Source organism: Lathyrus oleraceus, chromosome 4 (genome assembly GCF_024323335.1).
Source record: "Lathyrus oleraceus cultivar Zhongwan6 chromosome 4, CAAS_Psat_ZW6_1.0, whole genome shotgun sequence".
NCBI lineage: Eukaryota > Viridiplantae > Streptophyta > Magnoliopsida > Fabales > Fabaceae > Lathyrus > Lathyrus oleraceus.
In genome coordinates, this window is record NC_066582.1 from 41,456,590 (window position 1) to 41,469,468 (window position 12,879).

Here is a 12,879-nt window from a genome sequence, read left to right on the forward strand (position 1 = left end):
GACACCTTCTTTCAGAGTGAACCCCCTATGGAACAAAACCTGTTCATCGCCACCTTCGGCCTCCACTGCTGCAACCAGGTGGTATTTGTAAAGTTCCTCCAAGTATGAAAATCGGTCATGAAAGTCTCTCGTGGCATCAAGCTCCTCCTAGGCCTCACTTGAGTCAACTCCCAAATAGTTTACCATCAATTCAAGTGCCTCAGATTTGGTGATCCGGGAATGGTTTAGTAATCTTTTCCTAATCAAAAGATGCAAAAGGCATGTGACATCATCAAGGGTAATAAGCATCTCACCATGAGAGATATGGAAAGATGATGTCACCTTGTGCCATCTATCCACAAAACTTGGGAAAATGTTGTGGTTAATGGTCTTGTATCCAATGGCACATATACCTGTCATCCCAGAAATACATCTTGAAACCATGCATCTACATTTAGTTCCATGTTCAAAATCTTCCTGGCTTTCTTTACAGATTTTATGATTTCACGCTCTTATAAAAATAAATATATTAACAACAATCGCAACTCAATTATTATGAAACAAAGGTAATGTCAAAGTAAATTAATATACGTCTCATTCTCACACATGCCTAGCTGCATGTTTTGCAAAGATAAGAAGTAAGAAGGTGCCATAAGGGCCTCCTATAAAACTATCAGGAATAGGAGCAACAACAACAACAGGTTCCCTGTTGTTGGGCTTCAAATGGCTTCATAGGATGAAGGGTAAGTAGGAGACACGTGTCATCGGGCGGTCGAAGTCTAAGACATGCGACCTTGTGAAGTCTAAGACACACAACCATGTGAAGTCGACGCTTCTACATCAAACAAATTAACACTTACTTGTGGCCTTGAGCACACTGCCATCTCCCTACGAACAGACGCATGTTGGAATACACAATTATGCCACAATCCGACCTAGTTTTCATCAATTGTTCATATAATACAAACTAGGAAATCATATCAAAAGCAATGCAAGTAAAACCCAAAGATGCATCTCCATAAAAATGCAAGATTGCAGAAAATGCTGAAAACACAGAAAATCCTCTAAACACCAACAAATGTGAATGCATGTCTATAAAAACTGCTTATTTTGAATGTAACTACAAACTAATGCTTTTTAAACAACCTATTTTTTTTTTTACCTAAAACACATATAACAACTTAAAAATAGAAAGGAAGTGAGAAGCTTACCGATTGAGAGTTGTGTGAAAGCTTAAATGGACTGAATATAATGTACTGGAATTGATTGCAACGAGATAGAAGTAGTGTTTAAGCTTGAAAATGGCACACTTGAATCTTTCTCAGGAGTTCTAGGAAGGGTTTGTGAAAGTGTAGCAAATGAAGAAGGAAGGGGGAAGGGTATAACATGAGTTATTTTAATTAAAACTCATTTAAAAATTCATCTCCATAAAATCTATTAATTATAAAACAATAAGTTTTAAAATAAGAATTCTTATGGAAATGCATCTCTAAATATATATTTGAGTATAATGGGATGGTTCACTCAAAAAAAAATTAGAGGTGTTTAATTTAATTGTGATTTATAGACTTCTGTGACTTTTCAACGTCGTGAACTAACACACATGAAATGAATAAAGTAGTTTTCATCTTCTATACCACATCATTGGATTATACAATAAGGATAAATCTTGTCTATAATCCAAATAGAGAATAAATTTATGATAAGTCTTTAGTCAAATAAGAGTCCTAGTTTTTAGGATAGTTTGTTGAATTGATTTAGTCAAGTTTGTTTCCTTATTTCTAGCTAGAAGTGGGTTGTAGTTTGTTACTGCACATTCATTTTGTTCCCTTATTTTATAGCATTTCACAAGGAATAAACAAGTTATTCACAGTACTGTTAGTTATTTTCTATTGAATTCTTATTGCATCTAACAATCTAGCATCAGAGCGTGACTTGAGAAAGATGGGTTCATAAGCAAACTTTGTTTCAGTGTCCATTCCAAAGTTTGACGATGACTATGATCATTGGAGCATGGTCATGGAGAATCTTTTTCGATCCAAGGAGTACTGGGTTATTGTCGAATCAGGCTACAACCAGCCTACGAGTATGGATGGGATGAGGCCGACGCAAAAACAGAACCTAGAGGAGATGACGCTGAAGGATTTGAAAGCTAAGAATTACTTGTTTCAGTCACTTGACAAGTCAATTCTGAAGCCGATTACGCAGAAGGAAACATCCAAATAACTATGGGATTCCATGAAGATGAAGTGTCAAGATAATGTTCGAGTGAAGAGAGCTCAGCTCAATCGTCTATGCCGGGACTTTGAGGTTCTGGAAATGAAGCATGGAGAATCAATAAATGATTACTTTGGTCGAGTAATGACGATTGCAAATGACATGAGGAATTATAGGGAAGATGTGAGTGATGTCAAGATCGTTGAGAAGATTTCGAGAACACTTACTGATAAATGGAACTACATTGTTTATTCCATTGAGGAAGCCAAGGACATATATCAACTCTTTGTGGATGCCTTGCAAATTTCTCTGCTCGTTCATGAGCAAAAATTCAAAGGAGATGGAGGAGAAGAACATGCTTTGAAAGTGACTCATGAAGGCTATGGTGAAAGAGGACGAGGAAAAGCTGCTTTTAGAGGAGGCCGAGGACAAGGTAGAGGCAGGGGTCACCTAAATTGGAGCAAAGATACGGTTGAGTGTTATAAATGTCATAAGTTTGGACACTTTCAGTATGAGTGCAAGCAAATTCTGCAAATTTGGATGAATCGGAAGAGATGATGCTTGTAACAACCCAATTTTTAGTATTTATTTATTACACTATTATTACTAGATTTTATTTTATTTATGTGGAGTGTTAATTAATTAATGGGTTGTTCGGAAGTATAATAATCGATTATATTAATTAATTTAGTGTGTTAATTAATTATTTAGTTGATAGGAGATATCATGAATAATTGAATTAATTAACTTGGTGTATATATGGTGTTAGTTTAATTTATTGAATTGAATAGAGATATTTAAATATTAGGTCTTATTGGGCCTATTAATTAAATTAGAAGTATAATGACTTAAGCCCAAAGAGAATACTAATATAAATAGTAAGAGGTGAGGAGAGTGAGAATTAGGATTCATTTGATCATTGAAGGCAATAGAGAAGGAGGAGAGGAAAAGTAAAGAGGAGAGCTAGGGTTTCTAGAAAATTGAAGAGGTAAGGGGGGAATCCTTATTATTATGGGTTAGTATGATTGGGTCAATGGGTAGATGTATGTTTAGGTTAAAATCCCTAATTTGCATAATTTTAGGATTGTTAGGTTTTGATGAGTATTCTTGATTTGTGATAATTTAATTGTGTTGAAACTGCAAATTAACGTTATATATTTGAAGTATTGTGTAAGTTATAATTTTCTGAATGTTTGGCTTTTTACGGAATCGAAATCGGAGGTCCGAAAGTCCTCCAACGATGAAAAACGCAGAAAATTCTGCATGCTGTCCGTCACCATTGCGGCCTTCTTTTTATGTTTTATTGTCGAGATCGTTTTGGTCATAACTTTTGATCCGTAATTATAAATTGAGTGCCGTTTGAAGCGTTGGATAGATGAAATAGAGGGCTATAACATTGTTTCGGGAATAAAATAATTTTGGAGATTATTTCATGGACGTTTTGGGGGTTGAAGAAGATGAAAATTATGTTGAAAAATTTAATAAACAACAACTTTTTAGTAATGCCTTCGTGCACGGTTTTGATCATAACTTTTAACTCGTGAATCATTTTGGGTTGGGGTTTAAAGAATTAGAAAGGTGACTCTAAGAGATATAGTGTGATGGTGATAAGTGAATTGATTGAGTATTATTCCTATGCCTACTGTATTGATAAATATATTGGTTTATACGTATGGTTGATGAATCGTTGCATTGTTGTAATATGATTGTGTGATAATTATGTTGTTATGTCGATGATGTTAAGATGTTGATGAGTTGTTGTTATTTGTTGATATTATTCATGTGGTAACATGAATTGGTTAATTGCATATTATGTGAATGGTGTATTTGTTATGAATGTTAAGATGGTAGAGATGATCTTAATTGCATATTATGTGAATGGTGTATTTGTGATGAATGTTAAGATGGTAGAGATGATCTTAATTGCATATTATGTGAATGGTGTCTTTGTTATGAATGTTAAGATGGTAGAGATGATCTTAATTGCATATTATGTGAATGATGTATTTGTTATGAATGTGTATATGTACCATTGATGGATAATTCATAGGGTTGAATTATGGTGATATGTGGAATGTTAAGATGGTAGAGATGATCTTAATTGCATATGTGTTGGTATTTGTACATTCATTCATGGCATGGTCGGCTTCATGGTGGAAGCGGTGAAACTGTGGGTTCACATGGTATATAGACGTTGATCCTTAATTGGAAATAGGCGTAGCAGACGGTGATCCTTAATTGGAAATAGACGTGGTAAATAGACATTGATCCTTAACTAGAAATAGGCGTAGCAGACGTTGATCCTTAATTGGAAATAGACGTGGTAAATAGACGTTGATCCTTAATTGGAAATAGGCGTAGCAGACGTTGATCCTTAATTGGAAATAGACGTGGTAAATAGACGTTGATCCTTAATTGGAAATAGGCGTAGCAGACGTTGATCCTTAATTGGAAATAGACGTGGTAAATAGACGTTGATCCTTAATTGGAAATAGGCGTAGCAGAAGTTGATCCTTAATTGGAAATAGACGTGGTAAATAGACGTTGATCCTTAATTGGAAATAAGCGTAGCAGACGTTTATCCTTAATTGGAAATAGACGTGGTAAATAGACGTTGATCCTTAATTGGAAATAGGCGTAGCAGACGTTGATCCTTAATTGGAAATAGACGTGGTAAATAGACGTTGATCCTTAATTGGAAATAGGCGTAGCAGACATTGATCCTTAATTGGAAATAGATGTGGTAAATTGATGTTGATCCTTAATTGGAAATAGGCGTAGCAGACGTTGATCCTTAATTGAAAAGGCGTGGTAAATAGACGTTGATCCTTAATTGGAAATAGGCGTAGCAGACGTTGATCCTTAATTGGAAATAGGCGGGGTAAATAGACGTTGATCCTTAATTGGAAATAGGTGTAGCAGACGTTGATCCTTAATTGGAAATAGACGTGGTGGTTTGGATTCTAGATATTGAATCGGAAAGCGGTGAAACGTTGGGTTCACATTGGTACCACATGCATAGAGTCACATGTCTTGCATTGAGTCGCATTAGAGTTATGTGATAATTGAGTGTTTGCATTGATGTGATTGTGATGTGTGTATGAGATATGGTAATTGAATTTGATGATGTTTGGATACATAACTTGACTGAATATGTGATTATGTGATAATTGTAGTTATGTATGCTTGAAACATGTGAAATAAATGTTGGTTAATATTATTTACATGGTTATATGGAGTGTGATGAATTCCTTTAATTGTTGATTTAATCATTGTGCTTGATTAATACTTCTTCATAATGATTTGAATTCTCACCCTTTCTGTTTGAATGTTACCTTTACATGGGTATTGTGCAGATACTCAGGAGTAGTATTGCTGAAGTAAGTGGATGGTAGCTCACTCGAGATTAGTCGGAGATTTCCGTATTTTAGTTTGAAGACTAGGTAATGAGTCAATGCTCTGGTCATGTTACACTGGGTAGATTAGTAGTATTGAACTCGTATCCTATTTGGATAAGTATTCTGTTATTACTTGTGAACATGCTTATGTGCAATTGCTGTTGAGAGGCCATAGTGCCAAATATTCTGATTATGGTTTTAGTTTATTTTGGAGAGATTATTGAGAGATGATCATGGTATGGGACATGGATCATTTGATGAAATGCATGAGTATTCATTATTTTCCGCTGCGAACGCATATTCTGGAGTATTCATGATAATTGAAATGTGTTATTTAAATGACCAGGTGTATTGGAGATTGATGATGAATGAGGTTGGTTTTTGAAAGCTTTTAGTTTTTGAAAAAGTCGATGTGACGCCCTTTTGTTTATATGCGTGCTTATTTACTCTGATTATATGTTAAGTATTTTGGGGTAGAAAAAGGGGTGTTACATTAGTGGTATCAGAGCATGGTCGACCAGTTGGTCAATAGTGGTTAGGGTTTTCAATCCCGTTGTATTTGATTTGTGTATTTGACATGATCGATACTGTTTGTCTGGTTTATCTGATACATTAGTGGTATCAGAGCAGGTCGGTCCGTCCGGCCAGGTTGTTTAATTATGTTTGTTCCCTAGTATGCGACATGTGTGGGAGAACACTGTCGATGCTTGTTTTATTTTCCATTGGCAGGTTTGGAATGAAATAAGTGGGGAAGGAGCGTCTGCTTATCTTGGATGTTCCAATTGTATCGAGCTTGGACATTATGGGGTCGCATGCAAGAGTGCAGTGGGCCAGTTAACCTGTTTGAGAATGTTGTGCTTTTCCTGAACCCGAAGAGAGGTCGGATTCGAGGATGGTGTTGATTAGAATTTAATTGGGTGTATATCAACTGTTTCGAGAAGACTGTTATTTTTCCTGAGGTATGTGCTAAGGAAGATTGGTTTGTGAAGCGACGTCTTCGTGTGTTAAGCTTGGTATGTTGAAGCTTACGTGTGGCATTCTTGACGAGATTAGAGAAGATCGAGAAGTGAAGAAACTTCGTGGTAAGGAAATTGCTTTTTGTGAAAGTGATATGGGGCGGAGTCACCAATGACAATATTACATGGGAACTCGAGGATAAGATGAAGGAATCGTATCCGGAGTTGTTCGTTTGAGGTATTTTCGAGGACGAAAACCTTTTAAGTGGGGGAGAGTTGTAACAACCCGATTTTTAGTATTTATTTATTACACTATTATTACTAGATTTCATTTTATTTATGTGGAGTGTTAATTAATTAATGGGTTGTTCGGTAGTATAATAATCGATTATATTAATTAATTTGGTGTGTTAATTAATTATTTAGTTGATAGGAGATATCATGAATAATTGAATTAATTAACTTGGTGGATATATGGTGTTAGTTTAATTTATTTGAATTGAATAGAGATATTTAAATATTAGGTCTTATTGGGCCTATTAATTAAATTAGAAGTATAATGACTTAAGCCCAAAGAGAATACTAATATAAATAGTAAGAGATGAGGAGAGTGAGAATTGTGATTCATTTGATTATTGAAGGCAATAGAGAAGGAGGAGAGGAAAAGTAAAGAGAAGAGCCAGGGTTTCCAGAAAACTGAAGAGGTAAGGGGGGAATCCTTATTATTATGGGTTATTATGATTGGGTCAATGGGTAGATGTATCTTTAGGTTAAAATCCCTAATTTGCATGATTTTAGAATTGTTAGGTTTTGATGAGTATTCTTGATTTGTGATGATTTAATTGTATTGAAACTGCAAATTAACGTTATATATTTGGAGTATTGTGTGAGTTATAATTTTATGAATGTTTGGTTTTTTACTGAATCGAAATCGGAGGTCCGGAAGTCCTCCAACGATGAAAAACGCAGAAAATTCTGCATGTTGTCCGTCACCATCGCGGCCTTCTTTTTATGTTTTACTGTCGAGATCGTTTTGGTCATAACTTTTGATCCGTAAGTCCAAATTGAGTGCCGTTTGAAGCGTTGGATAGCTGAAACAGAGGACTATAACTTTGTTTCAGGAATAAAATACTTTTGGAGATTATTTCATGGACGTTTTGGAGGTTAAAGAAGATGAAAATTATGTTGGAAAATTTAATAAACAACAACTTTTTAGTAATGCCTTTGTGCACAGTTTTGATCATAACTTTTAACTCGTGAATCATTTTGGGTTGGGGTTTAAAGAATTAGAAAGGTCACTCTAAGAGATATAGTGTGATGGTGATAAGTGAATTGATTGAGTATTATTCCTATGCCTACTGTATTGATAAATATATTGGTTTATACGTTTGGTTGATGAATCGTTGCATTGTTGTAATATGATTGTGTGATAATTATGTTGTTATGTCGATGATGTTAAGATGTTGATGAGTTGTTATTATTTGTTGATATTATTCATGTGGTAACATGAATTGGTTAATTGCATATTATGTGAATGGTGTATTTGTTATGAATATTAAGATGGTAGAGATGATCTTAATTGCATATTATATGAATGGTGTATTTGTTATGAATGTTAAGATGGTAGAGATGATCTTAATTGCATATTATGTAAATGGTGTATTTGTTACGAATGTTAAGATGATAGAGATGATCTTAATTGCATATTATGTGAATGGTGTATCTGTTATGAATGTGTATATGTACCATTGATGGATAATTCATAGAGTTGAATTATGGTGATATGTGGAATGTTAAGATGGTAGAGATGATCTTAATTGCATATGTGTTGGTATTTGTACATTCATTTATGGCATGGTCGGTTTCATGGTGGAAGCGGTGAAACTATGGGTTCACATGGTATATAGACGTTGATCCTTAATTGGAAATAGGCGTAGCAGACGTTGATCCTTAATTGGAAATAGACTTGGTAAATAGACGTTGATCCTTAATTGGAAATAGGCATAGTAGACGTTGATCCTTAATTGGAAATAGACGTGGTAAATAGACGTTGATCCTTAATTGGAAATAGGTGTAGCAGACGTTGATCCTTAATTGGAAATAGACGTGGTAAATAGACGTTGATCCTTAAATGGAAATAGGCGTAGCAGACGTTGATCCTTAATTGGAAATAGACGTGGTAAATAGACGTTGATCCTTAATTGGAAATAGGCGTAGCAGACGTTGATCCTTAATTGGTAATAGACGTGGTAAATAGACGTTGATCCTTAATTGGAAATAGGCGTAGCAGACGTTGATCCTTAATTGGAAATAGACGTGGTAAATAGACGTTGATCCTTAATTGGAAATAGGCGTAGAAGACGTTGATCCTTAATTGGAAATAGACGTGGTAAATAGACGTTGATCCTTAATTGGAAATAGGCGTAGCAGACGTTGATCCTTAATTGGAAATAGACGTGGTAAATAGACGTTGATCCTTAATTGGAAATAGGCGTAGCAGACGTTGATCCTTAATTGGAAATAGACGTGGTAAATAGACGTTGATCCTTAATTGGAAATAGGCGTAGCAGACGTTGTTCCTTAATTGGAAATAGACGTGGTAAATAGACGTTGATCCTTAACTGGAAATAGGCGTAGCAGACGTTGATCCTTAATTGGAAATAGGCGTGGTAAATAGACGTTGATCCTTAATTGGAAATAGGCGTAGCAGACGTTGATCCTTAATTGGAAATAGGCGTGGGAAATAGACGTTGATCCTTAATTGGAAATTGGTGTAGCAGACGTTGATCCTTAATTGGAAATAGACGTGGTGGCTTGGATTCTAGATATTGAATCGGAAAGCGGTGAAACGTTGGGTTCACATTGGTACCACATGCATAGAGTCATATGTCTTGCATTGAGTCGCATTAGAGTTATGTGATAATTGAGTGTTTGCATTGATGTGATTGTGATGTGTGTATGAGATATGGTAATTGAATTTGATGATGTTTGGATACATAACTTGACTGAATATGTGATTATGTGATAATTGTAGTTATGTGTGCTTGAAACATGTGAAATAAATGTTGGTTAATATTATTTATATGGTTATATGGAGTGTGATCAATTCCTTTAATTGTTGATTTAATCATTGTGCTTGATTAATACTTCTTCATAATGATTTGAATTCTCACCCTTTCAGTTTGAATGTTGCCTTTACATGGGTGTCGTGCAGATACTCAGGAGTAGTATTGCTGAAGTAAGTGGACGGTAGCTCACTCGAGATTAGTCGGAGATTTCCGTATTTTAGTTTGAAGACTAGGTAATGAGTCAATGCTCTGATCATGTAACTCTGGGTAGATTAGTAGTATATAACTCGTATCCTATTTGGATAAGTATTCTGTTATTACTTGTGAACATGCTTATGTGCAATTGTTGTTGAGAGGCCATAATGCCAAATATTCTGATTATGGTTTTAGTTTATTTTGAAGAGATTATTGAGAGATGATCATGGTATGGGACATGGATCATTAGATGAAATGCACGAGTGTTCATTATTTTCCGCTGCGAACGCATATTCTGGAATATTCATGATAATTGAAATGTGTTATTTAAATGACCAGGTGTATTGTAGATTGATGATGAATGAGGTTGGTTTTTGAACGCTTTTAGTTTTTGAAAACGTCGATGTGATGCCCTTTTGTTTATATGCGTGCTTATTTACTCTGATTATATGTTAAATATTTTGGGGTAGTAAAAGGGGTGTTACATTAGTGGTATCAGAGCATGGTCGACCAGTTGGTCAATAGTCGTTAGGGTTTTCAATCCCGTTGTATTTGATTTGTGTATCTGACACGATCGATACTGTTTGTCTGTTTTATCTGATACATTAGTGGTATCAGAGCAGGTCGGTCCGTCCGTCCAGGTTGTTTAATTATGTTTGTTCCCTATTTTGCGACATGTGTGGGAGAACACTGTCGATGATTGTTTTATTTTCCATTGGCAGGTTGGGAATGAAATAAGTGGGGGAGGAGCGTCTGCTTATCTTGGATGTTCCAATTGTATCGAGCTTGGAAATTATGTGGTCGCATGCAAGAGTGTAGTGGGCCATTAACCTATTTGAGAATGTTGTGCTTTTCCTGAACCCGAAGAGAGGTCGGATTCGAGGATGGTGTTGGTTAGAATTTAATTGGGTGTATATCAACTGATTCGAGAAGACGGTTATTTTTCCTGAGGTTGGTGCTAAGGAAGATTGGTTTGTGAAGCGACGTCTTCGTGTGTTAAGCTTGGTATGTTGAAGCTTACGTGTGGCATTCTTGACGAGATTAGAGAAGATCGAGAAGTGAAGAAGCTTCGTGGTAAGGAAGTTGCTTTTGGTGAAAGTGATATGGGGCGGAGTCACCAATGGCAATATTACTTGGGAACTCGAGGATAAGATGAAGGAATCGTATCCGAAGTTGTTTGTTTGAGGTATTTTCGAGGACGAAAACCTTTTAAGTGAGGGAGAGTTGTAACAATCCAATTTTTAGTATTTATTTATTACACTATTATTACTAGATTTTATTTTACTTATGTGGAGTGTTAATTAATTAATGGGTTGTTCGGTAGTATAATAATCGATTATATTAATTAATTTGGTGTGTTAATTAATTATTTAGTTGATAGGAGATATCATGAATAATTGAATTAATTAACTTGGTGGATATATGGTGTTAGTTTAATTTATTTGAATTGAATAGAGATATTTAAATATTAGGTCTTATTGGGCCTATTAATTAAATTAGAAGTATAATGACTTAAGCCCAAAGAGAATACTAATATAAATAGTAAGAGGTGAGGAGAGTGAGAATTAGGATTCATTTGATCATTGAAGGCAATAGAGAAGGAGGAGAGGAAAAGTAAAGAGGAGAGCTAGGGTTTCCAGAAAATTGAAGAGGTAAGAGGGAAATCCTTATTGTTATGGGTTATTATGATTGGGTCAATGGGTAGATGTATTATTAGGTTAAAATCCCTAATTTGCATGATTTTAGGATTATAAGGTTTTGATGAGTATTCTTTATTTGTGATGATTTAATTGTGTTGAAACTGCAAATTAATATTATATATTTGGAGTATTGTGTGAGTTATAATTTTCTGAACGTTTGCCTTTTTACGGAATCGAAATCGGAGGTCCGGAAGTCCTCCAACGATGAAAAACGCAGAAAATTTTGCATGCTGCCCGTCACCATCGCGGCCTTCTTTTTATGATTTATTGTCGAGATCGTTTTGGTCATAACTTTTGATCCGTAAGTCCAAATTGAGTGCCGTTTGAAGCGTTGGATAGCTGAAACAGAGGGCTATAACTTTGTTTCAGGAATAAAATAATTTTGGAGATTATTTCATGGACGTTTTGGGGTTGAAGAAGATGAAAATTATGTTGGAAAATTTAATAAACAACAACTTTTTAGTAATGCCTTCGTGTACGGTTTTGATCATAACTTTTAACTCGTGAATCATTTTGGGTTGGGGTTTAAATAATTAGAAAGGTGACTCTAAGAGATATAGTGTGACGGTGATAAGTGAATTGATTGAGTATTATTCCTATGCCTACTGTATTGATAAATATATTGGTTTATACGTTTGGTTGATGAATCGTTGCATTGTTGTAATATGATTGTGTGATAATTATGTTGTTATGTCGATGATGTTAAGATGTTGATGAGTTGTTGTTATTTGTTGATATTATTCATTTGGTAACATGAATTGGTTAATTGCATATTATATGAATGGTGTATTTGTTATGAATGTTAAGATGGTAGACATCATCTTAATTGCATATTATGTGAATGGTTTATTTGTTATGAATGTTAAGATGGTAGAGATGATCTTAATTGCATATTATGTGAATGGTGTATTTGTTATGAATGTTAAGATGATAGAGATGATCTTAATTGCATATTATGTGAATGGTGTATTTGTTATGAATGTCTATATGTACCATTGAAGGATAATTCATAGAGTTGAATTATGGTGATATGTGGAATGTTAAGATGGTAGAGATGTTCTTAATTGCATATGTGTTGGTATTTGTAAATTCATTCATGGCATGGTCGGCTTCATGGTGGAAGCGGTGAAACTATGGGTTCACATGGTATATAGACGTTGATCCTTAATTGGAAATAGGCGTAGCAGACGTTGATCCTTAATTGGAAATAGACGTGGTAAATAGACGTTGATCCTTAATTGGAAATAGGCGTAGCAGACGTTCATCCTTAATTGGAAATAGACGTGGTAAATAGACGTTGATCCTTAATTGGAAATAGGCGTAGCAGACGTTGATCCTTAATTGGAAATAGACGTGGTAAATAGAC

At 35.1% G+C, this 12,879-nt stretch overlaps 1 protein-coding gene across 1 annotated transcript; it reads left to right on the top strand.

Moving 5' to 3' along the window:
* Nucleotides 1-2,217: 2,217 nt before the first annotated feature.
* LOC127135893 (uncharacterized) lies at nt 2,218-2,754 on the top strand. The gene has a single exon (XM_051062519.1). It carries the CDS (start codon nt 2,218-2,220, stop codon nt 2,752-2,754), a length of 537 nt encoding a protein of 178 aa, XP_050918476.1.
* Nucleotides 2,755-12,879: the final 10,125 nt, after the last annotated feature.

What these genes read in the sequence shown, in the direction of transcription:
- LOC127135893 (XM_051062519.1), top strand. Translation starts at nt 2,218, where the DNA reads ATGAAGATGAAGTGTCAAGATAATGTTCGAGTGAAGAGAGCTCAGCTC.